This window comes from Labeo rohita, chromosome 3 (genome assembly GCF_022985175.1).
Source record: "Labeo rohita strain BAU-BD-2019 chromosome 3, IGBB_LRoh.1.0, whole genome shotgun sequence".
Lineage (NCBI taxonomy): Eukaryota > Metazoa > Chordata > Actinopteri > Cypriniformes > Cyprinidae > Labeo > Labeo rohita.
Genome location: NC_066871.1, coordinates 27507386 through 27534274, shown reverse-complemented (window position 1 = coordinate 27534274; position 26889 = coordinate 27507386). Strand labels below are relative to the sequence as shown.

The window sequence follows — 26889 nt, the reverse complement described above, 5'->3', positions numbered from 1 at the left end:
GCTCATTTTACTGCTTGATATTACAAATTGCTGTGAAAAAGTATTATCCTAATTATGAACACACTGGTTTGTAGTGCAAAGTCTTACCATTTTTTGCTTCTTGTTATTCTTCTTGTGATGTCCCTCTAGCGGTTAATGAACTAGAAGTCTGGCCTATAGACTTCCGCGTTAAAAAAAGATAGAGTGGACAAAAATCTTATAGTCCATTCCCAAGCCTAACATCTGTAATGAATAAACTTGCTTCACATATAAACCTGATAGAAACATGTTTGTGGCACAACAGAAAGACAGAAGACATGCGAGTACAATATAATTCACTTTTAATTTGAGAAGCACAAACGTTGCCTGTCTGTCAGATCGGCCAATTACCCATAAACATTTTTTTTCTTGTTGCCTCTCCATAAAGGAAGTGTTAAATATTCTCATGTGTCTTCTCCCTAGACAATCAGGACAGCTACAGCCTGAACATCAAACACAGTAAAGAATCAAACAAGGTATGTACAAAATAAACTTTTTTTTTTTTGTTGTCGTTTTGTACAAACTATTACATGCTAAAGGATATACCAGACTCACCCAACCCTCATTCACCACATTGGAAATTCAAAGTATGAAAATAACTCACACGATACAATATTGGCTTTTGAAAGCTAGTCAAACCATATGGTACATTTGCCTGATAAGTACACAGACCCCCACAGAGAGAGAGACATAAAATCATAATTAATGATATTAAGAATGAAAGGGGCGGCGGGTTTCTCAGCAGGAAATGGGACAGTCGTGGATGGTCCCCTTACGATTTGCCACAACCTCAAAAGATGAGATTTCGCTGACGCTATGAACGCAGTTAAGCTCCAGTGAGTTAAAAAGGAATATATTAAGGATTTCTGGTTTACATGACATCCCTTAAACAAGAACAAATGGCTACGATAGCTAGAATCGTGTGACGACAGATACAGAGACGCTACTTATAAAAATCTTAAGTAACTGGTGTCCGCTATTAGACTTGTACATTCGTATTAGTTAAAATAACAGGAAGGAGTTGCAAGCAGTGACTCACTGACTGGGGAACTAACAAAAATCGTTCCTCATCGTTACACAATGGAAAAACGGGGCTGTGACCGACAGCAACTGAGGAGTCGACGAATGAAACCTTGCCAAGTCCTTTCCTATCAAGCACTTCAGCTAACATTATTACTCGAACATCAAGTTACGGGATTCGGTGATGGCTGTAGGTATTGCAAATTGCGTTTTTATTAAACGAAGACAGTTTAGACCTGACCAATCAATGGAAGAGCTCTTTTATATGGGGTTGGAATGAAGTGGCAGCAAATTTCAGTTTATATTGGAGTGACTGCACGTTCTCCAGATTGACCCGATCATGCATAGCAATGTCAAGTGCTTTGAAACGCACACGAGAAAGAGCCATCTTATTACACAACGCAGCAAGTGCAATCTTGTCTCAAATGTGCCGGTTTTAAGGTTACTGGCAATCGTGTCGTGCAAGAGACCAATTAAGTGCTCTAATCGAACGGTGGCGTCTAGAAAGCGCACGAGAGCAACACGGCAGTTTCGTTTTCTGGCTGCGATGAAGGCACCTGCTCTCTCTGTCACTTTGACAGAAGTGGGGCACAGACATTCGGTATTCACGAGAACATACGACTCAAACCTGAAATTGGAATTTATGCAATTCCCAGGCATCAAATATGAGGATGTTTGTCTGTTTAAAATAACTGGCAGGGAATGTGTAGAGAAATAGAATCTAAAAAAAGAAGTGCTTTCACACAGAGAGAACTGTCTTCGTGCAAGTCTCTTGTAATCACTTTTGCGTTTTATCACTCCAGTATAAACTGCAAGGCTGAACGAGTAATTTTAGGCGGGATATTGGAAAAATCTGGAAGGGCATCACACACAATGCAAGCTGAGCCCCTCAGTACGACAGCATGCTAAGGGGGAAGTGCTCTTCTGCGACATACGTTTCGGAGCTTCGTATTTTGGTTTAGCCCTCAAGCTAATTTCTTCCTTTTAATTTTTTTAAACATTTTTTATTCTCCAGTGACCCAAAAGCAAGACTAAATTAAAACAGATCTTAATATATATCTCCATACAATTCACTAAAAACCGTGAAAGAATTTACTGATGTTTGAATATCAAACAACAGGGACTTTCATTCATTTTGTTGTTGTTTTTTCTTTTTTCCATCTGCGTTGCTGCTGTTTCAGGAGTTTCTGAAAGCTGGTGGGTGGGGGGGTTCGGTGGGTGGGCAGAGTCTAGGCTTCATCGGTGAGTAGGTTTGGGTGGGTTGGTTGGTTTTTGCTTGGCGCCGCCGTCTTCGCCCAGAGGTGACGAAGGCCCAGCGTCAGACTCCGACTTGGACGACCTGCACCCGGACCCCCGTCGAATGGTCCTACAGTGCCTCTCGCCAACCGGACTGTGAAGGATTTCGCTCTCCTGCTGTGGCTCCACATCCAGTGGAAATGTCCGGCGTTCCCATGGCTGTACCGGCTGTGGAGCCTGTAGGGACAAACAGAGACACACTAAGTGAATACCTACACCTAGAATAACACAACTAAAGGGCACGTTCTTTGTTTCCTAATTCTTCCTTTGTTGCACCAATGGGACAGTCCTTGCAATTTGAATGTACAATAAAACCTCTAGCTTTACCTGAATCACTAGCCAACATAAACTCTAGAAAATTGACCAATGGTGCTTGTGTATCAGGTGATTACCATTTCCTCGTAGGTATCTGGCGTGGAGCAACGCGTGTCCTCATTGGACAGCAGCCGCTGGGAGTCTCTGGAGCCGGGTGTGTGCAGGCCGGACAGCATCAGCATCTCCGGACTGACAGGGCTGGATGGAGATGCCACAGAGCTGTACTCGTGCAGCAGATGGAAATGCGCCGTGTCTGGAGACGAGGGCTGCGGTGTGGAGGGGTTGGTGCCGCACAGCAAAGGGGTTGTCCGTCCGTCCACAGACTTGTATGACCTGTGGAGAAAGATAAGAAAAGCACTGATGACCATGTGTGTTCAGACTTGGCATGTCTGGTTTTGATTTAAAAACAAAATCTGGTGTGATTGCTCTGTTAGTGTGGTGAATAAATGTAAATGCTGCCATCTAAACCCTGAGCCAAACAAGAAATATGACTGAAATGTGTCATATTTCAACATGAACCAACGTCATCTAAACTAACCCAACCAATTACGGTTTGGAACAGGCATCGGAACAGCCATGCCCTTGAAGCAGATCTATCTTTGTGTGTGGAACAGAAGAATTCCTGGCACTATTCTGACTCGTTAAATATATTTTATGAAATCTTGGTGCATTCTCAGCTAGTGAAAGTTCCACCATATGTATACACATACAATTAGAGTGTTTAGCCCAGCACACAGCATTGTTTGGATGTTTGTTAAGGGGGTCACAAACTAAGAAATCAAAATTAATCTTTTGACATTTAAGAGGTCATTGTATTATTAAAAACATCCTGTAAGTTTCAGAACAGACACGCCCTTCAACAAAAACTCAAGATCTTCATAATTTAACATCACAAAGGGCTTTGAATTCCAAATTTGGTGTCGATCTATTAAAATCTCTAGGAGGAGTTTGTTTAAATACAACACCTGAAAATGGCAAAAACGGTACAAAACTTGCAGAGAAAATTCAAAATAATAGACTTCCTGTTGGTTTTCAGACTTCATACCAGGGGACTTTTTTTGTAGGTATTGGTGTGTTACATGCGTCAACCAAATTTCGTACATGTATGTGAGAAACAGCTTGAGGGGCACTTTGTTGCAATTTTATATGTGGTGTTACCGAGCATTTTGCCACACCCAGTTTTGCAACCCATATCAGATGTAAATTTTCACCACTTTTGGCATGTGTGCAAAGTTTCATGAGTTTGAGCATGTTCAGGTCCTCAAAAATGTGATTCATTTTGGAGAAGAAGAATCTAAGCAATTCCAATTGGGTCCTCGCACCATCAGTGCTCGGGCCCTAATAATAAAACAAAGCAGTTCATGACCACTTTAAGATGTTAAGCAAAACACACATCATGATAGTTGTCCAATCAGGTTGTGACCATATCCTTATGCCTCTGGTTTTGTATCTTCAAATTTGGTTTTAGAAATGACAGTGTGAACCAGGACTAAATGTACATAACACACCCCAACAGTGCAACAGAGGTGACATTGCAGTAATGCTTACTGCTTCAATAAGTTCTCATTATACTGTTAAAGCAATTGAACAGCCTGGAGTTGTTTTTTTTTACTGCAACTCTTCTCTCATGTTTAAACTGGCAGTTTATTTACTTGCCACCATGAAGCACATTAGCCGCCAAGTTGCTACTCCGGAGAAATTGCACTTGTTCCTAAAAAGGGCAGAGAAAAGCAGTACGAGTTGTGTTCCCCCACCTGCTGCCTCTTCTCTTTGCAACGTTGCTCGCAGTCCAACTCCAGCGAGAGCGCTCCTGCTCCTCATACAGAAGGTGATGCTGAGAGAATGTGATGTCAGAGAGATCCTCAATCTAAAAGAGAGAGAGAAGATTATTAAAAACATACACTGGGTAGCATAGGAATACAGCGTATCCTAAAAGTCCCAAAATTCATAGTGAAGTTGTTCTAAAGCACTTTGGCAAATATTTGAATGTTTTTTTTTTTTTTTACCCTTATTACTCCCAACAAAGCATTTTTAATCTGATAACAGAAAAGCATTTTGAGGCTGTTCTGTGAAATTACAAAAAGAATCAGTTCATAAGAGTCACTTCTTCAGCAATCAGAAACATTATGTAGACACTCTAAAACTATTGAGCTGCCTATAAAGTAAGCATTTCGAGGCTTAATCGTCTTACATGCCTAGTGTAAAAAACCCTAAATGTCTATAAAGGGCTTGAAACACAGCCTGAAACAACTGTTGGGTGACCAACTGTATGGCCGTACCTCCACTGCATCATCCTCTTCAGATACTGGTTTTGCAAAAACGTCCACTTCTCGCCAACTACAAATAAAAAGCAAAGGGAAACACTGAGTATGTAAAGAACAAATCTTTGAATATATAAGGTATGTATAGACAGTTTGTGTCTCTGACCTTGGGGTAAGGATCTCTTTGTACTGCAGTTTCTCCACTCGGGTGGTGGCGGCCACAGACATGGGGATGACGATGTTATTGATGTCAAAGGGGCTCTCTCCTCTCCTTCGGCGAATAGTCTGAAAGAGTCACATTCAGGCCTAAGTAACTTGTTCTCAAGCGTTTACACAGACTCAGAAGGCTTTAAAAAGCTTCTTACGGCAGCACTGCTGTTGAGGTGGAGCGGTGTGGAGGTCTCAGAGATTGATGGCTGTCTCATCAGGGGGCTGTGGGTGGGTGTGTTTAGAGCAGACAGAGATGGGCATGGACTTCCCATATCCATATTCAACTTTGGAGCATCTATAAACCAAGTAAAGACAGTGCTGAATTACATGAGTGAACTCAATGGTGATTTAGGAGGAAACTGAAGTAAATGTAACTGAAGTGAGGAAAAAAAAAGAAAAGAGAATGAACAACATACTCTCTGTGCGGTCCAGCGAGGGTTCACGAGGTCTCTTGCGGCCGTGACTCCTGTCAAAAGAACTGCTCTGGCGGAAATGCTGGCGAGAGTCATGTTTACTGGCACTGATTGGCATGTCTAACTGCTGCTGAGAGACCTTATCTGAGCGCACCTTATGATGCGACAACCCTGAAAGAAATAGCAAACAGCAAAATTAAATTGATGAAGATAAAACTTCTTAAAATCTTTCTCCCTTTCTCATTTTATTTATTTATTTTTTAATCTGTACTGTTTTTCATAATTTGTGTGTTGCACTTGTTTTGGCTATTTTAAACTCATTTTTCCCTTTAACTGAATTAAATTTTTAATCTTTATCTTTTCTTTGACAGGTATTTTGTCTTCGTCTTTTTTTACATCATTTATGTACAAAGAATTGCATTATTATTTAATTTTACCTTATTTTTTAACTTCATTTAAATCATCACTGTTATTTTAATTTTGAAGGTTATTTCACACTACTGTTTCTATTACTGTTTTCATTTTTATTATTTAATACAATTTTTTAATACAATAATAAATATACGTAATGCATGCAGTTTTGCAATATTTTTCCATCTACTAAATGTTTTTTACAAAACAAATACACTAGCAATCAAAGTTTTTAAACAGTAAGATTGTTTTTATTTTTTTTTTAAAGAAGTCTCTTCTGCTCACCAAGCCTGCATTTATTTGTAGTACAGCAAAAATTGTAAAATTTTGAAATTTGTATTATTTTAAATAACTGCTTTCTATTTTGCTTTCTATTTTTGTAGTATCATTACTTCAGTCACATGATCTTTCAGAAATAACTTGAATATTCGGATTTTCTACTCAAATAAACCTATTATTATTATTATTATTATTATTATTATTATTATTATTATTAGAATTTTTTTCAGGTTTCCTTGTTTAATAGAAAGTTCAGAAGAACAGAATTTTTCTGAAATAGAAATCTTTTGTAACATTATAAGTGTCTTTATCATCACTTTTGATCAATTAAAAATATCCTTGCTAAAAAGTAATAATTTCTATAATTAACAAAAAAAAACAAACAAAAAAAACACTCCAAGCTTTTGAATGGTATAGTGTATGTTACAAAAGCTTTTTATTTCAGATAAATGCTGATCTTTTGATCTTTCTATTTAAAGAATCCTAAAAGAAAAAAAAAAAATCTACACAACTGTTAATAAAAATAAAAAATGTTTCTTGAACAGCAAATCAGCATATTGCAATGATTTCTGGAGGGTCACGTCACACGTGTACGTCTAATCTCTTAACAAATTAGACTAAACAACACACAACTACCAATAATAGTACTACATTTCTTTATATTACACGTGACTCAACTCTAAAATACGTGGCACTACATCTGGAGTCACACATGGAATATGAAACAAACAAATAGAGTCAGCAACTGTGGCTGGACTTATATGATGCCAGAAATAACTGCTGAGTCACTGCAATGAGCGTCTGGCAGAGAGCAGCTAATGACGGCCAGACGCTCACAGGTCACTCTAACTGCCCATAGGGGCCGTCACATTTAGAACAAATTTAGACTCTCCTGAAGGTGTGAGAATTTGCCTGCATTAGAGAAAACTGAGCTCCTGACATTTCAGACGCTGAGGAAGCAGGGGATTTTCACTCACAATTTTGCCGTGGCCTAAATGTTAGCATGCATGATGCAGTCATTCTGAGCCACTCATGCAGGGCACACAGGTTTGAATCCAGCTCCCTTAATTTCCTATTTTCAATGTTAATAAAAGCCTTTCAGGCTAATAAATGAGGTCTTTTGGTGTCTTTAGTAGTTGTATTCACACTTACGGACAGTGGAGAGGATGGAGTTGGCGAGCTTGTGTTTGTCTTTGGATGTCGGGTCTGAGATGCGGCTACCCAAACACAACTTGTGCTTGAGCGAGATCTTCTTGATGGGCTTGATCTTCTCCAGAGGACGATTCTGCCAGTGTCCCTTTAGCACACGCTGCATATGGAGATTCATCATGACATCTGGGAGAAAAGACGACAGAGTTCATCATCTGAAACATAGTCTTGCATTATCAGAAACTCAGGCTTAGGTCTTTCCCAATAAGAATATGCCATCCGTTCCTCTTCCTAATCGCTCATCAAAATGGAATGGCTTTCTCCACCTCCAAAAAATGTTGCCCACATTAAACCCTCTAATTTTTCAATTCCTGTCAGACAAGTCCTGGAACATTTTTTTTTCTTGTTGAAAACCCTGTTTCGCTATGAAAACATCAGATAGTGAAAGTAAAATTGGTTGTGAACAGATTCAAGCTGACTTTTAGATTTCTAGGGGATTTTTTGTTGTTGTTGACGCCATTTTTATTGATGAGCCAGAAACAGCAATAAGAGGTCAGGTAATTATGGGAAAAAGGGTGAAATGGGAAGGGAAAAGGCTTGGATTCAGACACAAGCATTTACATTTACCTATCTCACATCCAAACTGATTTACAATGCATTGACAATGCATTTACAATGCAATGCATCTTTAGTCAAGGCAAATTTAAGCATCACATTTCATACAAAATTCAAAGTGTAAATTCAAAGATAATTCAAAGTTCTATAAATAATGAATTTTTTTTTGTGTGTGTGCACTATATTTATTATGTATATATAAATACACATGTATATGCATGTATATACCTAAGAAAAATGTAATGTTTAGATATTAAATAAATGTATATATTTTATAATGAATTTAAATATATACATATATTTACATGTAAATATTTACTGTATGCATGTTTTTTTAAAAATACATAATAAATGTACACAGTACACACATATATTATGTACACAAAACCCTTTTAAAAAAATAAATAAATAAACAGTAAGGTTACACTTTAAGGTGCCCTTGATAAGTGTAATTATACATATACATTAATATACATTAACTTGAAATAAACTTATAAGGTTAGGGTTAAGATTAAGTTTGAAATAAGGTTACTGCATGTTATTCTGCAAAAAAAAAAAAAAAAAAAAAAAAAAAAAAAAAAAATCAATCAAATAAAAGCATAAAAAAAAGATAAGTTCATTAATGTAAAACTTTTTTAAAAACTTTTTTTTATTTACATTAAACTGTGTATGAGAGACATAAAAGGACAATTATGTGCATCATGCTCATTCAAAAATACTTTTAATCCCTTGGCTACTGCACTAATGTGAATAGACACCAACCTAATGCTATGCTGCTAATGCAAATATCTAAATCTAAATCAGTAACACAAAGTGTCATGAGTAAATTCCCCAGCAGAGGGCATCAGAGTCCGACTCTAGTAATCACTATACTGAGGTTCCTCTTCCTTTTTCCCCTCCATCTACTCAAGTTTCACCCACAGTGTCACCTGCCATCATTCATTTGTACAACAGACACCAGATTAGAGAGGACAACCGGTTCATATTAATGAGGGGAAATACGTCTCTCAGCTAGTCTGATAAAGCTAGCTGCTTCTGGCACACTTAGTCAGAGTCAGATTGCACTGCTCTTTAAAATGGTTATCGCTGCAAAGGTCAGGCAGACGAATGCTTGATCAGCTAAACCTACCAGCACAGGGAAGGACTGCTGATCTAAGATCAGCTGCTCACTTCCAGTGTTACTGAATTCTCACAGATGTGAAAAGCAAAAACTGATCTGAGATCTCAGCACTAATGACCTGCTCCAAACCCAGAGCAGCCTGCAGGTTATTTTAAGAGGTGCAATAACCAGATCTAGAATAATTAACACTTAAATTAACACCTAGTTGTTATGCAGCAAAAAAAGCCCTTATTAAAACTCCTCATCCTTGAGGCAATCTGTGGGTAATGAACAGCGGGGATAGATAGAGCTGCGCTAGTCACGTGTGAAGCCCAAAGTATACTTCATCCATCCGTGTTGCGCAACGGTTTGCGCAATTTTTGTCACCAGAGATGTCTGCAAACATCCACCATGCGCAGCTCAATTTGCGTGACCACGTGGATGGTCTGTAGGCGTAAGGCGAGTGCTGTGATAGAACCAGTCTAATAGGTGGTACATGAATCTGCATTTGTTTATACTTTGAAAGCAGTACAGAAACAGTTGTGCGAGAGACAGAGCGGAACAAGCAAAGTGAAGCACACCCGTGTATTGATGCTGTCACTGTTTCTGTCCAAGCACATGTGTGCAATACTGGAACAAATGAGAGAAACATAAATAAATGATAGGGGTGTGTCCTCACCATCTGTAAAGGAGAGGATAGGGTGAACGCAGGGGTCGAACTGTGCCAGTCTGTCCAGTAGGGGGAGCTGGTGCTGGGTGTCTGCAGGAGGGAGAGCACGTCCACTGCACATCACACACTGAGCATTCAGCTCGCAGCCACAGCGAGGAGCCACTGATCTCTGAGCCTGACAGAGAGAATGACAAGGAGAGAAGTTAGCGTAAATGTATGAATGGTAAAAAAAAAAAAAAAAAAAAAAAAAAAAAAAAAAAAAAAGAAATGGTATGAAAATTAAACATATCAACCTTGTATTGATGGACTGCACAAAAGAATAAATAACATTCAATGTACACTACAGTTCATTTTTTTAAAGAAAATTAGAGAAATTCATACTTTTATGCAGAAAGGACACATTAAACTGATCATAACAAATGAATACATTTTGGTAACACTTTAGTGACTTTAGCGTCACAAACAGACAACACCACAGATAATAATAATAATAATAATAATAATAATAATAATAATAATAATAATAATAAAAAAATAAAACAATAAACGTTAAAAAAAAAAAAAAAAAAAAAAAAAAAAAAAAAAAGGCAAAAGTCATAGTTAATGGTTAGTAGGGAGAATTAGACCTTAAAGTGTGACTCAAATTTCACAGAAATGCTGTTCTTCTGATCAAAGAATTGTGAAAAACAAATGCATCACAAGCATTTTCCCACAAAAACATTAAGCAACTGTTTTCAACATTATGATATTGTAGTAGTAGTACAATAAGGCTCCATTTGTTAATCTGACAAAAAAATACTTCTAAAGCCTTTATTAGTCTTAACGTTGATTTCAACATTTAGTAATACATTTAAAGTTGTGTATACTAAGGTTATCGAATGGACCTGAGCAATCAAGGACTAACAATAAACAGTTGTATTTTTATTAACTAACGTTAACTAAGATTAATAAATACTAGGGTTGGGTTCCGAACTCTCTACTTTTTAGGGTACTGACTGAATTGTGTCTGTACTACAGGTACCGATTCACATTAAATCAATCGACGACACTCGCTGTGATTTTAATTGTCATTTGATTAAAAAGTAAATAAATGCCTTCATTTGATTATCAGAAAAATTAAAACAAGAATTTCTTAAAAAAAAAAAAAAAAAAAAAAAAAAAAAGAAAGAAAGAAAAAGACTGTAGTGCCCTATTGTTCAAAATGTTGAAATTGGGAGTTCTGGACTTATTTTTCCACTGAAATCTTTTTTTTTATATTGTTATTACACAGAGTAAAAAGGTATGAATTTCAGGTACTGATACTGGTAAAAAATGTGAACAGTACCCAACCCTAATAAATACTTTTTGAGCTATAGAGTAATTTATGTAACAATTTATTAACAAATAATAATTTTATCAATAGAGACTACCATAAACACAGAAGTATGTGCTGACTCTAAAACTTTTCAATTCATGTAAAATGACTTCTATGGACATTTTTCAGCAATGATCATGGATTTGTGTTTTTAAACACAATATTTTTTAAAAATGTTTTGCAGGCTTAAATTCTGAATGGTGTATTTAAGACATTAAAGATTTGTGAACACACTGGGCATTTTTTTTTTTTTTTTTTTTTTTTAATAGAATAGAATAGAATAGAATAGAATAGAATATATAAAAAAAAGTAGTACTAGGTCTAAAACATGACCTAAATATTTTTCAATGTGGTAAAAAAAAAAAAAAAAAAAAAAAAAAAAAATTAATAAATCATAAAGAAATAAATATAAATTTTAATTAGTTAAATAAATAACAGCATGCACGAATTGTCATCAAATATGCGTTTTGTTCATCTTTAAGAAAAAGAAAAGAAAGAATTCCAGTCTTTCAAGTGCCTTCCACTGTGATCTTCCTTTTAGTGAACGAAATCTCTAAAGCACCAGCATTCAAAATTCAGATCTGACAGTGATCAGCCTTTCTCTTTATCTGTGTTTACTGGAGTCAACCCTTCCAACCTGATGCTCTCACACAAATCTCTGCAGCAGATGACCACACACGGATCCTGAGCTGCTGACCCAGTTTTGCATGTGGCAGGTTCCCTAGCGCTCATGTGCTCGTGTCATTAACCCAGAGCACAGCACCGGAGAGAAAGAGAGAACGGGTTGCTATTGGCAACTGTGCCCAGTTTTTCCGAGCCTATTCAAACAAGAGTGCTTCACATTAGAGCAGGACGGTTTGTACAGGGACTATCATCTCCGCAATCACACAGAAAGCACCTGGAATTACAGAACCAATCTGGTTTCTGAGTTGTAACGAAATGCAAATTTGCCAAGTGTTTTGCGATCCATTTTCTGCATTTCGAAACAAGTCAACTAAAGACCTAACAAAGCTTTATATGCAAGCTGAAGAACTATTTTACTTACAGATAAAAGCTATGTTGTTCTGCATAGCTGCACATTTAAACGGACTATATTCAATTGTAATCTGGAAGTTTTATGTAATTAAAGTTGTGATAATATATAATACAGCCCATAAGAAGCTAATTGCTTAAATAATACATTTATATAGGAAAAAACTAATAGAACAAAACAGAGATTCAGTTAATCAGCTAGCAGTATGTTTCTATCTGTCCTTGCTCAAACACAATGGTGAAAATTTTAAAAACCATTAAGCTTCTGCCTCTAACTGGGGCAGTGTTCATCTGAAGTGCCGGTTAGGAATGATAGTACATCGTTTAGCAGGTAGTTTCTAACTGGCAGTGTGAGTGAATGTGGCTGTTAGTACATTGATGACACTGACGGCATTTCTCATTACGTTTCAAGAGCGTTGTCTCTGAATGACATCCAAGCGCTGTTATTTGTAATGGAGCTGAGCTCGACTGGGGTTGCGCTTATTGTTTTAGCACATGCCTGCGCATTCTCGCTCACAGTGGGCCCGTGTTATGGGAGGAATCGAGTTTTAAAGACTGTTCAGAGAGCAAATAGATCTGTAAACGAAATTCTGAGACTCTGCAGCCGTCTTATGAATATGGCAGACACTGTTCCATCATTCAGAGCACAGCTGCCTGTTAGACATGGACTGTTACACCATGTCCTAACCAGACGTGAGGTGATGAATGATAAAAGTTGGCTTTTCGTGTTTCTGTCCTAACCAGCCAAACTACATTTTTACTGCTGCTTGGTTTACATTTTTACATAGAAAAACCACTGAACCAAAATCCTGATCTTCTAAATTAAACATCAAACAGAGACGAAAATGCCCAAGTTCAAAAACATTAAATATTATATGACAAATCAGTCAAACTCCAAAAGGAAAATCATTAAAAAGGATATTACTGAGACTGTAAGCATGATTTTCTGCTTCTAAAGACACAAATCACAAGATGATTCACTAAATTGACAGTTTTTAAGAAAGTTAAAAAATAAATAATAAAAGAGCTTAAAATATGAATTTATTGTGTATCCCTCTATTAGCATGGACATACATTACCAGTCAAAAGTTTTTGAACAGTAAGATTTTTTTTCTTCTTTTTTTTTTTAACTACAGAAGTCTCTTCTTCTTCTTCTGATTTATTTGACCCCAAGTACAGCAAAAACAGTAATATTGAAACAGAAATCTTGTACTATTTAAAATAACTGTTTTCTATTCGCATATATTTTAAAATGTAATTTATTCCTGTGATTGAAGCTAAATTTTCAGCATCATTACTCCAGTCTTCAGTGTCACATGATCCTTAAGAAATCATTCCAATATGCTGATTTGCTGTTCAAGAAACATTATTATTATTATTATTATCATCATTATTATCTATATTTAAAACAGTTGATTAATTTTTTTTCAGGATTCTTTTATAAATAAAAAGATTCAAAGATCAACATTTATCTGAAATGAAAAGCTTTTGTAACATTATACACTTTACCATTCAAAAGCTTGGAGTCCCAATAATTTATTTATGGGAACATAGAAATGAATACTTTTATTTAGCAAGGATGCCTTAAATTGATCAAAATTGATGATAAAAACATTTATAATGTTACAAAAGATTTCTATTTCAGATAAATGCTGTTCTTCTAAACTTTCTATTCATCAAAGAAACCTGAAAAAATTCCACTCAGCTGTTTTCAATATCATAGTTTTTTGAGCAGCAACTAAGCATATTAGAATGATTTCTGAAGGATCATGTGACTGGAGTAATGATACTAATGATGCTCAGCTTTGAAGTCACAGGAATAAATTACATTTTAAAATATATTCAAATAGAAAAGTTATTTTAAATAGTAAAAATATTTCAAAATTTTACTGTTTTTGCTGTACTTTGGAACAAATAAATGCAGGCTTGGTAAGCAGAAAAGATTTCTTTAAAAGGCATTAAAAATTTTGGTAGTGTATTTTCAACAACAATTTTTCATACCTTTAATACAACTACAATGATACACTTTCACACACACACACACACACACACACAGACGTCATTGTAGATATGACAAATTATTCTTGAAAGTGCATGCAAAAAGAGAGAGAGAGAATCAACAAATTCTTCCCCTTGCAAGGTAATTACCATATTTTAAAGAAAAAAAAACGTGAGAGACCCTGCTTTAGTCAACCATCTGTCATTCACAGCAACTTAAAACACCTTAAATGACAGCAGTGACAGTTCTGGAGCAGTACTGTGACTTTGTAACACTGCTTCTATTTAATCTGTAACCTTTGTAAGAAGCCCGCTGGGACCTCACTGCATCTTCAGTAAAACACTTCCACAGGTGACAGTGAAAGAGCTAGTTTCTGCTGTCTCTCACACCTCTCTCTCACTACTTTCAGGGCCCATTTGTACCTAGTGACCTTCACGGACGTCTTACTGCAAGAATTTGTTTCATTTTATTCAGAGACTAAAACGGAGGTTTAAAAAAAGATTGAAATTTGTAATTAGTGAACAGTTTTAGTGCAAATACATTGTGCTGAAAAAGAAAAAGAAAAAAAAAAAAATTGGAAAATTAAAAATCGGTCAATTTCCTCTAGTGAACGTGTGTTGAAGACTGACAGGGAAGAGAAGAAATTGTTGAATGAAGTTGTTATTTTTGTTTTCTTTGCACACAAAAAGTATTCTTGTCGCTTAATAAAATCACAGTTGAGCCACTAATGTCACATGGACTATTTCAACAATGTCCTTACTATCTTTCTGGGCCTTGAACATGGTAGTTGCATTGCGGTCTATGCAAGGTCAGAAAGCTCTTGGATTTCATCAAAAATATCTTAATTTGTGTTCCAAAGCAGGACGAAGGTCTTACAGGTTTGGAACGACATGAGGGATTTTTCATTTTTGGGTGAACTATTTTATCAGACGCTATCAGTGTAAAGACCTCTCTGCACTCTAAACTACACCAGCCTCTTGATTTTGATAAAGAACATGATTCTCCTTACCTTACGATTGAGACTGGTGAGCGAGCCGGGCCGGAGGACTCTGCGTTTCCTGCATGAGAGCAGTGGACGTGTGCGGGCTGCGACGCATGTGTTGTCGTGCGCAAGGGAAGCCTGAGGGCCCGTCTCCTGCTTCGGCTGAGACTCAGAGCGCCTCTGTTCGTCTGGGTCCAAGGCAACAGGGGAAATGGGCCGTAGGCTGGGTGATCAGAAGAAATAATTTTTTATGAACTTGACTAAGTGACATTTGTGACACTGGACCACAAAACCAGTTGTAAGGGTCTATTTTTTTTTTTATTGATATTTATACATCATCTGACAGCTGAATAAATAAGCTTTCCATTGACGTATTGTTAGCTTACGACAATATTTGGCTGAGACACAACTATTCAGAAATCTGCAAGGTGCAAAATAAAACACATTCAATTATTGAGAAAATCACCTTTAAAGTTGTCCAAATGAACTTAAATAATAAAAAATTAAGTTTTGATATATTTACGGTAGAAAATTTACAAAATACCTTCATGGAACATGATCTTTACTTAATATCCTAATGATTTTTGACATCAAAGAAAAACTGATCATTTTGACCCATACAATGTATGTACATACAAATATACCTGTGCTACTTAAGACTGGTTTTGTGGTACAGGGTCACATTTCTACTCGTCAATGAGGGAAAAACATGAATGAATGCACAAATGTGTTTTTCATACCTGTTGATAACACCATTAACCTGTCTCACAGGCCCACAGCTTTTCCTCAAGCCCGTTTCTGTGACAATACCATTGGATGATACAGACGTTTCCACTCCAACAGTATCATGCTCCTAAAAAGACAAAAAATAAGTGTGATGTTGGAAAGGACATCCCACCAATTTTCTCTCTGAGTTGGTCTGGATGAGTAGAATGGTTCTTGCTGCATTTCTTCACTGCTCTGAATGGATGAAAAGGTCAGCAGTGCTTTGCATACGACAGACAAAGGGACTGAGTGTTTATAGCCCCTCTTCTCAATCCTCTCACTCAACAATCCCAGCATTCTCTCGGGCTGTGCGTAGGCCTGTATCATGAGCGTTTTATCTGTTTGTGTGGGAATTAAAACACACTAATGGGTCTTAGACAGACCATTTTATTATAGATAACTGATTACTTACAATCTGATGTAACAGCAAATAACACATGCATTGGTCTTGAACCATAGTTCAAAACTAGACTGACTCTGTTGGTAGTTTGTTTAGTGTCTCTCAGTGCGGTCATGGGTCTGTGCTCCCGGTCTTACCCGTGGGACAGGGCAGGTAATGGTCTCTGTCCTTGCGTCACTGCTGTCCTCTGGTACCGACTCACACACTGAGCTCTCCCCAAGCACAACAGAGCCCTATCAAGAAACAAACACACAAATTATAGACCAAAAACTGGAGACGTTGCCTTCCCTCCCCTGTCAGAATCCCCTCAACCTTTCACTTTTAGATTTGCTAAAAACAAGTTTCTCACTGCAGAGATAGCAGAACAAATATTAATCCGCAAAATGTCAAAATTATTGAAATATCGCAAATGTGCATATCGCTGGGCCATTAACAAAAGACAAAGAGAAAAATCACAAATTGCTCTTGCCTACATAACTTTTGTAGTTTACATAAGAATCAGCGCAAATTAAAATGTAACATTTTAACATGATCTTTATGTAATGCTAGAGGAAAACACTACCGTTCACTTTCGTAAGTTGTTTCATAAGTTGTAGGTGTGCTTTCTTCTCCCAAAAAGTGAAACATGTATGCTAGTTATATTAGAATCAGAAGTATGTGCAAACACAAGGAATTTGTTGTGGTTTTACAGGAACTCTTGATACATATAGAAATAACCATTTATACATGACACAAGATAGCTATAGAAGTGCACAGAAGTTCAACTGTTTCATCTGAGCATCTGACACTTAAGCAGTACCGTATCACATATCAAATATCGCATTATTTAATGAGTTATTGCATATCGCATTTTTCCTCAATATCACGCAGCCCTAATCTGCAGTAACAAACAACAAAAGATCTGCAGTCTTATTGCAATGTGTTGTGCACTTACTTTTAAAAAACAACTTTTGAGATCAGCATCTGTGCAATATATAAATATTGTAGATGCAAGGTCATTGTTTACAGTCAATATTACATTTATTAGGGCTCTATGAAACCCTTTTATTTTTCCCAAATTCACTTTAATTCTTCTGAATTCCTTTTTTGTCTGTTCTAATTTTTCTAGACTCTGTTTTAATGGTTAAATTAAATTGTATTTATCAAAAAGCATGTCTAATTAATGGAAACCATGAAACTAACAATATTAAACAGAAATTTATAAAAAGTTGAACAAAAAAAAAAAAAAATACAATAATAATAATTATTATTAGTAGTATTTTCACCAAATTCTATTTTCTGGGTTCCATTTTAATGGTTTCCTTAAATATTATTATTAAAAGCATCTGTGTGTTTGTGTGTGTGTTTTTGTGAATTGTGGGGACTTTCCATAGACTTCTATAGATTTTATACTGACCAAACGTTATTGTCTATCCCCTAACCCTAAACCTAGCCCTCACAGAAAACATGTTTGCATCGTTACACTTTCAGATAAACATCATTTACTGTTTTTAATAATTTTTTAACATTGTGTGGACCGCAGGCCGGTCCCCACAATGTCAAAAATTTCAGGTTTTACTATCCTTGTGAGGACATTTGGTCCCCACTATGTAGCAAAAACAAGTACAAACGTGTGTGTGTGTGTGTGTGTGTCAAAGACAAGAAAGGGTTTAAGCAAAATTGTTTTTTAAAACAATAAGTGTAATACTTCTTTAAATTGTTGTTTTTCCCAAAAAAATTAAAATAAAATAAAATAAAAGCTTTTCTGTTTAATTTAATTGCATTTTTGTTTTTCTGAGCAAAAAAAGAAATATCATACATTTTCCCCTAATTTACAGAAGACAGCCACTAAAATGCCATTCAGTGTAACGATCTTGTCAGGCATATTTACAACAAAAATCAATTTATGACATATTATTAGGGATGGATACTGTTAGGGTTTTAACAGTATTATTACTCTTACCGATACAGCTTATCGATCCGGTACTTTAACGGTATTCTTAACTGTACTTTTTGCTTTAGATTTATATAGGCTATATATAAATGAAAAATTAAGAGCTTGATTAACATTGCTTCATATTATGTAAAATAAATATAATTTAATTAAATTAATATAAAATATCAATTTGTAAATGCACCAGTGTGCAGGTTCCCCGCCCCCCCTCGCAGAAATTGATTTTGGCGTGCATATCATAAATTTTTGATACGCAGTTTTGACGTGCACATGATACGCACTGTCTTGGCGTGCATATAACACGCACATACCCCACACTCTTAACCATAACCATTGCGTATCATATGCAGGCCAAATATATCAAATGCAGCCCATTTCTGCGTATAAATAGAACGACAATCATACCCACTTTCATGAGATCATGTTAACACAGCGGATTTTCTCACAGCTGTTCACGTCCAAGGCATAAACTGTGTTTAAGTGAATATTCTACAAGCCGGCCACTTTGACATACTTAAGTGTGTGTTTGATCGTTTGGACGCACACTTGAAGCCCAAAGTGTACTTTGCTTGTCCGTTTCGGAGCATGCACACAGTTCAGCCGGGGGAACAGCATCTCTTACGAGGATTACTGTGATTTCAACGTTTTATCAAACATGTCCCACAGTTTAACAACAGTTTAACAAACAGTAAAGACTGCATTTTAAAACAGTCACCGACTGTGCTGCTTCTGACGTTAAGTTTGGGTTTTACGGAGGAACGAATGCGCACGTATCGTCGTGAAGGTAAAGAAGTTGAAAGAGTAGTTTGTTTTACCTCATTTTCTTTTTAATGATTCTTGGAAGCCAACATCAAAATCAACAATAAAATTTATCTACTATCACAGCCACAGGCCTAAAGTGTAATCAGACGTTTGATTGTTTAGTTCTATCCTCTGTCAATACAGTACAACAGGGCTTTCATATTGCGCACTCTGTAGCTCCTCCACGTGAGCGCGGCCTCTCCTCTGAACTGTGAAGACCAAAAATGCATCATAGACAAATGTCCTAATATTACTGCATATAAAAACAGCTGGCGACTCTGGAGAGATAGAATTGGCAACATAATGTACATATAGCAGCAATAAATGTATATGTATTTTCTTAAACTCTCCAGTACCGATAGCAGAACTGTTAACGCCAGAGCTTATCGATACTCCGGTCTTTCATAATTTAACTGATTTAATACCGGGTTTCGGTACCCATCCCTATAAAACAAATTACTTTCACCCCAAATACTAATTAGTTGTAATTCTACATTTTTAAAATTTGCCACTATCCTAGGTTTTGCCTATTAGTCAGTAAAATATTTTTTACTCATTTAAAACACAAAAATGTAAAATAAAAAATGTAAAATAAAGCTTCCTTATTTTATTATACTTTAATATGTACAAGTCAGAATAAGCATGTTGTTTGAATTTTTACATAATTATTGTGTTACACTAAATAACAATGTAACATTATTTCAACCAAATTTTGACATTTTATTCTCCAAAAACGTATTTGAAACGTTAAACGTAGACACTTTACTTACATTTAATGTGCTTTCTATGGACATAAAAATCACTTTTGTAGATTTCGTTTGATGTGATCTTAACGTCTTTGATTTATTATGTATTTCTTTTTTCCAGAAACACTGTATTGTGTATTTACATTTTTTGTGAACAGTGGTAATTGATAAATATCGAAAATTAGTTTATAAGGTCAACCAACACATCCACAATTTCAATGCACTTAAACAATCTTAAAATACCACAAACATTTCACATGTCAGACAAATAATGATGCCATTCTCCAAATGATCTGTTTGTGTTTAAATCACACAAGAAAAGCAAGCTTTAAAAGCACCACTTTGAAACAAAAACACTGAGCACAAGAAACATAAAACAATGATCCCACAAGAGTTTGCCTCGCCACGGGAACACGAGAGCACCCGCGTTGCCAAGTTACCAGAGGCAGATGCCACCTCTGCTGGGTTAAAACTTAAACTACACCAGCGATTCTGGTGTAAACAGCACAAAGCGAACAAAGTGAATATGCATGGCTGTGTGTATGCGCTCACCTTGCTGGAGCGGATCTGTCTGTAAATGTCGGTCTGTTGGCGTATACGGTACTCCAGATCCGAGACTTGGGCCTGTAGCCAGTTCCAGTGACTGATGATGGCAGCTCGGTCAACGGCATAACGGCCTTCTGCTCTCCTACATCTGGAAAACAGAGAAATACTCGGGTTACAACTCACAGCAAGAGTTCATTCATGTCCATTCATGTTTAGGAAATATCTGTCATCATAATTAGCATTCACGTTGACGTTTTAGCTAAATGCACAAATGCATTTCCTTCTTAAAGCCAGGTAAGGAGTTGCTCTAATTAGTTATGTCATGGTGCTTATGTGGACAGTGAGAGTTATAATTTGGTTTGAGTCAATGTTACTACAGTCATTATTTTTAAAGAGTAATGTATAACAACACAAAATGACAAAACATTTAGTAACCTCTGTGTGACAGTTATCACCTCTCCACAGAACACATTGACATGGAAGTGTGAAAACAAAACTGAGAAACCAAATCTGACAGGAAGTTAACCAAGAACATCAGTTCCATCCAAAACTTCCTCTAGCTGTTTGTGTCCGTGAGAATTTAGAAAGCCACTTGACACAGGCCACTCAATGAGACTCTCCCGAAAACCACTCAACTTGCTCCCACTGAACTTAGCAAAAAAATGGAAATAAAGAAATAATAGTATAGGGTGTCAAGCACTGACAAAAATGCACAGAGTTGACCTCTGACCTCTTTACATTAGCCCTAGTACATTCTTGCATAACCTCTGGTCTCTCAGCTGTTGCAGTGAGGCAACATAAACCAAGCAAAACCAGTGCATATTACTGAAAATAAAAAGATTGCAAAACATGAGGAGAAATAAACGTCTCCTTTTTCATCTGAAGTACTACAACAACAACAACAATATGACTCAAGATTTCCCTGAATCAGAGACAGTGAGAGACTTGAGAGATAAAAGCGAAGGGGAAAAGAAAAAGCATCACTGTAACCGCAGAGGAGAATGACGAGAAGACAACTAAAAAGTGCACTGAGGACACAAACATACACACTTATCACTACTTTCTTGTAACCGTCCAATAAGAACTCTCTTTATAGGCTGAAATTACACTCAGATCTGCTTCAGAGGAGCCTGACAACAACAAAAGCTCGTCTGAATCCTCACTCTCCTTTTTCAAAGAGAATACCAATCAATAGACTCACAAACAAGCCTTGTTTCAAAATTTGTGTTTTGTGCTTTTATCCTGTGGGCTTCACTCTCAGATGTACACTTTTTAAGGTCGTTTTACACTCATCACAAGTTCCCAATTAGTTTGCAATGAGAGAAAAGGCAGCAGGCATCACCGCTTGCCAAGCTCACGCACGACAATCCAGTCACTTTGTTGTGCATGAATGTCAGCGGCATAGTGAGCAGAACAAAAGGATTTATTTGTGGTCGCTGCACGTCATTACGCAATCATATGGGATGTTATTGACAACCAATAAAACGACAATGAGTTTTATGTAGTCGTAGAACCGCACTGCATTAGTTATCTACAAATAGCATGTATGAAAAGGGTTTGTTTGACTTGAATCAGCACTACTAACAACACAGACAATGTATGACATTGCATTGCATTTATTTAGAATAAATGAGCTCCTAAAGTATCAGTACATCTGACATGCCTAAACGTAATCTTACTGAGAAGCTGGGACGATAACTGGCCCAGATATGAGCTCACAATCTGTGATCGTGAGGAGATCTGGCATGTATCTGTGCTACAGCCTGCACACACATACAGAAAATCATGCTCTGCTTCACTTCAATGGACCTTTCAGTTTCATTCTTTAAAAACGCAATATTCAAGGGATATCCTAAACGAAAAACTTGTGTCATCATTTATAGTTTGAATAATGTTGGTAACCAAACAGTTTTGGTTTCCATTGGTATCCATTCTATGACACTGTGTACTAAAACTATTTGGCGCCCAGCATTCTTCAAACTAACTTGTTTAATGCTCCACAAAATAAATATGTATTAAAAATAATAATACAGCTGCAAGCAGCAATGACAGGCCCAAGCCATCGGCGCAACTGCCACTGTGGTGGCATTCAGGAAAATGATGCACAGAGGACACATGCATTTACAGTAAACCTCTTGCAGTCTGGTTTTAAGGGTTACAGCAATGAAAGGTTTACACTAACATGAATGGTTTGAAACACACACACACACAGAAAGAGAGTCAGAGAGACACAATATATTCTAAAACATCAATATATTTACTTACTTTACTTGAGTGAGTTGAGCATAAAGTAAAAAAATAAAATAGGCGAGTAAATTATGACAATTTATGTTTTTGGGTGGACACATATACATACACACACACACACACACACACACACACACACACACATATATATATATTACGGGTGAGAATCTTTCGGTACCTCACGATTTGATTCATATCGATTCTTGGGGTCACATTTAGATAAAATATACATATGAGAAGAGTTCAGATGCAAAAACAGCTAAAAGCCATCTCGGTCAAAAATGAGATAAGAGGCATGTTTCCATTACAGGTTTGTGCAAAACTTTGGCGATATTTTATAAATGTCGATAAAAAAGTATTGCGAATTACTCTTACACGCCGCAGATGCATGCAGCGTAAATAGTCTAAGCATTAATATCAGGGAAAGCCCCTTATACTTAAGAGCGGCTACATATGAAGTGTTTCTTGGAGTTTATAGTACATTGAAGAATGATCATATGCCCGTTTACACATGCCATGTGACCAGTAAATGCGAAAAAGCCGTTTCCATTGCGGTTTTGCAAAATAATTCTTTTTCAAATTGCCTTTTTTGTGAGATTGACACGTTTCCATTAGGCGTATTTTCAATTCGCAATTTCAATTTGCACATCTTGAACGATAATGGAAACGCACCTAATAATACTGTCTGAATGCTCCTGACACATAGTATACGTCCATCAAATACTTTTATTTAAAACTCACTAAATTCCAGCCTCAGCCCAATCAGAAGTAGCAGGACTTAGATAAAAAGCTATACAAAGTAGCCAGAAAGAAATGCATCAGATGAATTTAGAGGCTTTTGCATCTGAACTCTTCATATATATGTGGGGAGAGAGAGAGGGAGAGAGGGAGAGAGAGAGAGAGAGAGAGAGAGAGAGAGAGAGAGAGAGAGAGAGAGAGAGAGAGAGAGAGAGAGAGAGAGAGGGAGAGGGAGAGGGAGGGGAGAGGGAGAGGAGAGAGAGAGAGAGAGAGGGAGGGGAGAGGGAGAGGAGAGAGAGAGAGAGAGAGAGAGAGAGAGAGAGAGAGAGAGAGATTCACAATTTTTAATTAATTTTAATTAATCACGACTCCTAAAATTGTGCTCACTGGACATCAATCAGACCAGTATTTTAATACAAAAAACACACCAGTCTATGGTATGGATAGTCCTGACTCAAGAAATCAGTGTTTCATAATAATTATTACCTTTCCTTTCAATAAATAAATCATCACAAAAAACTATTAACTTCCTAATAAATCAAAAATATTTTACACTTCCCACTAGGGATGTGCCGAATCCAAATACTGCATTCAGAAAGGAAGACGTGTACTACGGAAGCTTTAAAGGAAATAAATATGAGATGGGAGGAAAAAACACATTTCAGTGTTTTCTCTCGCAATTATATCACTGCTTAATTACACTGTATATAAATTGTGGGCATTAGGGAGACGCTATTAATATGTGGGGAACTGAAACCTCTTTTGAATGCGCGCTTTCGTTTTACTTACACTTAAGAGACTCACATGTACTCCGTATTTACCACACATTTTATAAGTCTGTCTGATTTGTCAGTGGTGCTCAGTATTTGCAAATCATTTGCCATTGTCATATCAAGTCATCTCTCCTTACTCTGTTTACGTGGCAAGCAAAACTGTATGTACTGTAATACAACCGGCTACACTAGCAAGCAGCTAACCATGTCCCTTTAGTGGCTCCGTAGAAAGTGTTGTTTGTTTTCCATGCCTTAATAACAAAAAATTAATAATTAATATAATATTTTTTCCAAACACTCACCCTGAAAATGGGGCAGGATGTGTTTGTTTGTCCTCCTCCTCCATTGCTGTTGCCGTTTTGTTCCGACATGTTATTTTATTAACTAGAAATTTGATTGTTGAAATGTGTAAATCGATGCGAATCGCTAGAAGACTGAATCGTGATTCATATGTGAATTAATTTTCCTCCCACCCCTATAATATATAATTAAACATAATATTATTGTATTATTATAGAAAAAATCATCAGAACACTACGTAGAGGCATAAACAGGATAGCGGCGACAACTGATTTTGAAGACAACAAGCATATGCATTTCAACAATAACCACAATCTATTCTGAAAAGTCAGACAAAGACAGGAATGAGGCTTCTGTAAACATGCTATGATTCCCTGGAACAAGCTTTACAAACACACTGTGACCAGCCTTCTTCCTCTTCACTGGAATGCCATGTTTCCCCTCTTGCCAGTTCAGATGAGTGTTTTGTATTTCTGGGCATTCAAAATGTTTCCACATGGGTTCGGGGTGGGGGAGGGATTGAAACAACCATGTAATTCACACAGATGCCACAAGGGGCAGCACTTGAACATGAGTAGATATGCTGCATGTTTGCATGTAAGGAGGAATGTGATGAGATGTTCTGTCTCAGTGAATAAAGCTTTTAAAACAGTCTGTATGTGTGTGAGAGAATGAACAAGTAATAAACCTGATCTGACCGAGTGATTATGGCACAGAGACAGCAAATGCACACAGATGAGATGCTTCCCAACCCGCTGTCCTCAGAGGAAACAGGAAACAAGCAGGAAGCGGCCACAAAATAAAGACAAGAGACCGCGCGTAAAGATCAGAGACAGGTCATGTCAACACAACGCACAGTCTTTGGCTGGGCGTGAGTAAGGGAAATTTGCTAATATCTAATATGATCTACAACACATTTTAATGGCCTACAAGCTTTCAAATGCAAGTCACATGCCCAACATTATGTATCATGCCTATGTATATTAAATACAATGCAACACAACTAAGCAGTATTACATTTAGGTTTACTTTAAGTGTCCTTCAATTTGTCCCATCCCAACTTCCTGTTCACTCTTATCAACAACAAACTGTATTTGTCAAGGGAATTTAAACATTAAAAAATAAACCCACAATTCAAATCAATAAACCCACAGGCCTACCGCATTTAGCAGCCAGTGTTAAAAGCACAGCTAATTACCATTGTAAAAACAAGCCAGTTCTGAAATTTAGTTTTGATCTAACTTTGACAATACCACACTCCATTTGACACAAAACTGAAACATATTTAAAAAAGGACAAAAAAAAAAAAAAAAAAAAAAAAAAAAAAAAAATCATTAGCCCTCTACAGAGACACAAGTCACACACAAACTGAAATGCCATGTACAGCCAAACATTTACAGGCCAAACAATCCAGAAACCTTCAGCTTGATGCCAAGTGGGTCATCATAAGAAAAGGCCCACGTTCACATGAGCGGACACAAAGCCAGAACAATAAACACTTCAAATACTTAACACAGAACAAGACTACGCCAGTATTTTAAACCAACACATAAAAATCAGCACACACGGGCCAAAAACGTGCAAACCAATCCAATTAAGAGGTGTAAAACAGCACTGATAACTGAATTTAACGTTAATTTTTATCATTTAATGATAGCCTGTGTATTACACATTTATTTCTTAAACAAAATGGAACTAAAGGCCTGTTTTTTGTTATAAAAGTTTGCCACATCCAGATGTCCAACCTGGAAACAAATCATATTCATTAAAAAAAATCATTAAAAATAGTGAATGAATTTCAGATTTCATGAAGCACTGCATAATTTTGTAAACATAATTACAAGTAGAATGTAATATTCCAGTCAAAAGTTTTTGAACAGTTTTAATGTTTTTTTTAATAAGTCTCTTTTGCTCACCAAGCCTGCCTTTAATTGATCCAAAATACAGCAAAAGCAGTAATATTGTAAAATACATTCACGTTTTAAAATAACTGCTTTCTATTTGAATATATTTTATAATGTTATTTATTCCTGTGATTTCAAAGCTGAATTTTTAGCATCATTACTCCATTACATGATCCTTCAGAAAACATTCAAATATGCCGATTTGCGGTTCAAGAAACATTATTATTATTATTATTATTATTATTATTATTATTATTATTATTATTATTATTATTACTAACAACATTTGAGTAATTTTTTTTTTTAGGTTTCTGTGATGATTAGAAAGTTCCAAAGATCAACATTTATCAGAAATAAAAAGCTTTTATAACAGTATACACTATACCATACAAAGGCTTGGTGTCAGTGTAACTTTTTTTAAAAAAGAAATTAATACTTTTATTTAGCAAGGATGCTTCAGATTTCTATTTCAGATAATTGCTATTCTTCTGAAATTCCTATTCAAAGAAATCTGAAAAAAAAAAAAAATAAATAAAAAAATAAAATAAAATTCTACTCCGCTGTTTTCAACAGAAATGTTTTTTGAGCAGCAAATCAGTATATTAGAATGATT

The 26889-nt window shown here is 36.4% G+C and overlaps 1 protein-coding gene across 2 annotated transcripts in view; it reads right to left on the bottom strand.

Annotated features, from left to right (window-relative positions):
- Positions 1-303: 303 nt before the first annotated feature.
- kansl1b (KAT8 regulatory NSL complex subunit 1b) overlaps positions 304-26889 on the bottom strand; it is a 68947-nt gene continuing 42361 nt past the window's right edge. For both annotated transcript variants that reach the window (XM_051101874.1, XM_051101869.1), the window contains exons 3-15: positions 20321-20462; positions 16426-16521; positions 15864-15976; positions 15151-15346; positions 9766-9931; positions 7376-7558; positions 5537-5704; positions 5276-5415; positions 5077-5195; positions 4929-4986; positions 4404-4516; positions 2727-2982; positions 304-2511 (exon numbers count right to left, since the gene is read on the bottom strand). In XM_051101874.1, coding sequence (XP_050957831.1) covers positions 2275-2511; positions 2727-2982; positions 4404-4516; positions 4929-4986; positions 5077-5195; positions 5276-5415; positions 5537-5704; positions 7376-7558; positions 9766-9931; positions 15151-15346; positions 15864-15976; positions 16426-16521; positions 20321-20462 — 1987 coding nt within the window. In that variant the 3' untranslated portion in view covers positions 304-2274. The remainder of the gene's footprint in view (positions 2512-2726; positions 2983-4403; positions 4517-4928; positions 4987-5076; positions 5196-5275; positions 5416-5536; positions 5705-7375; positions 7559-9765; positions 9932-15150; positions 15347-15863; positions 15977-16425; positions 16522-20320; positions 20463-26889) is intronic.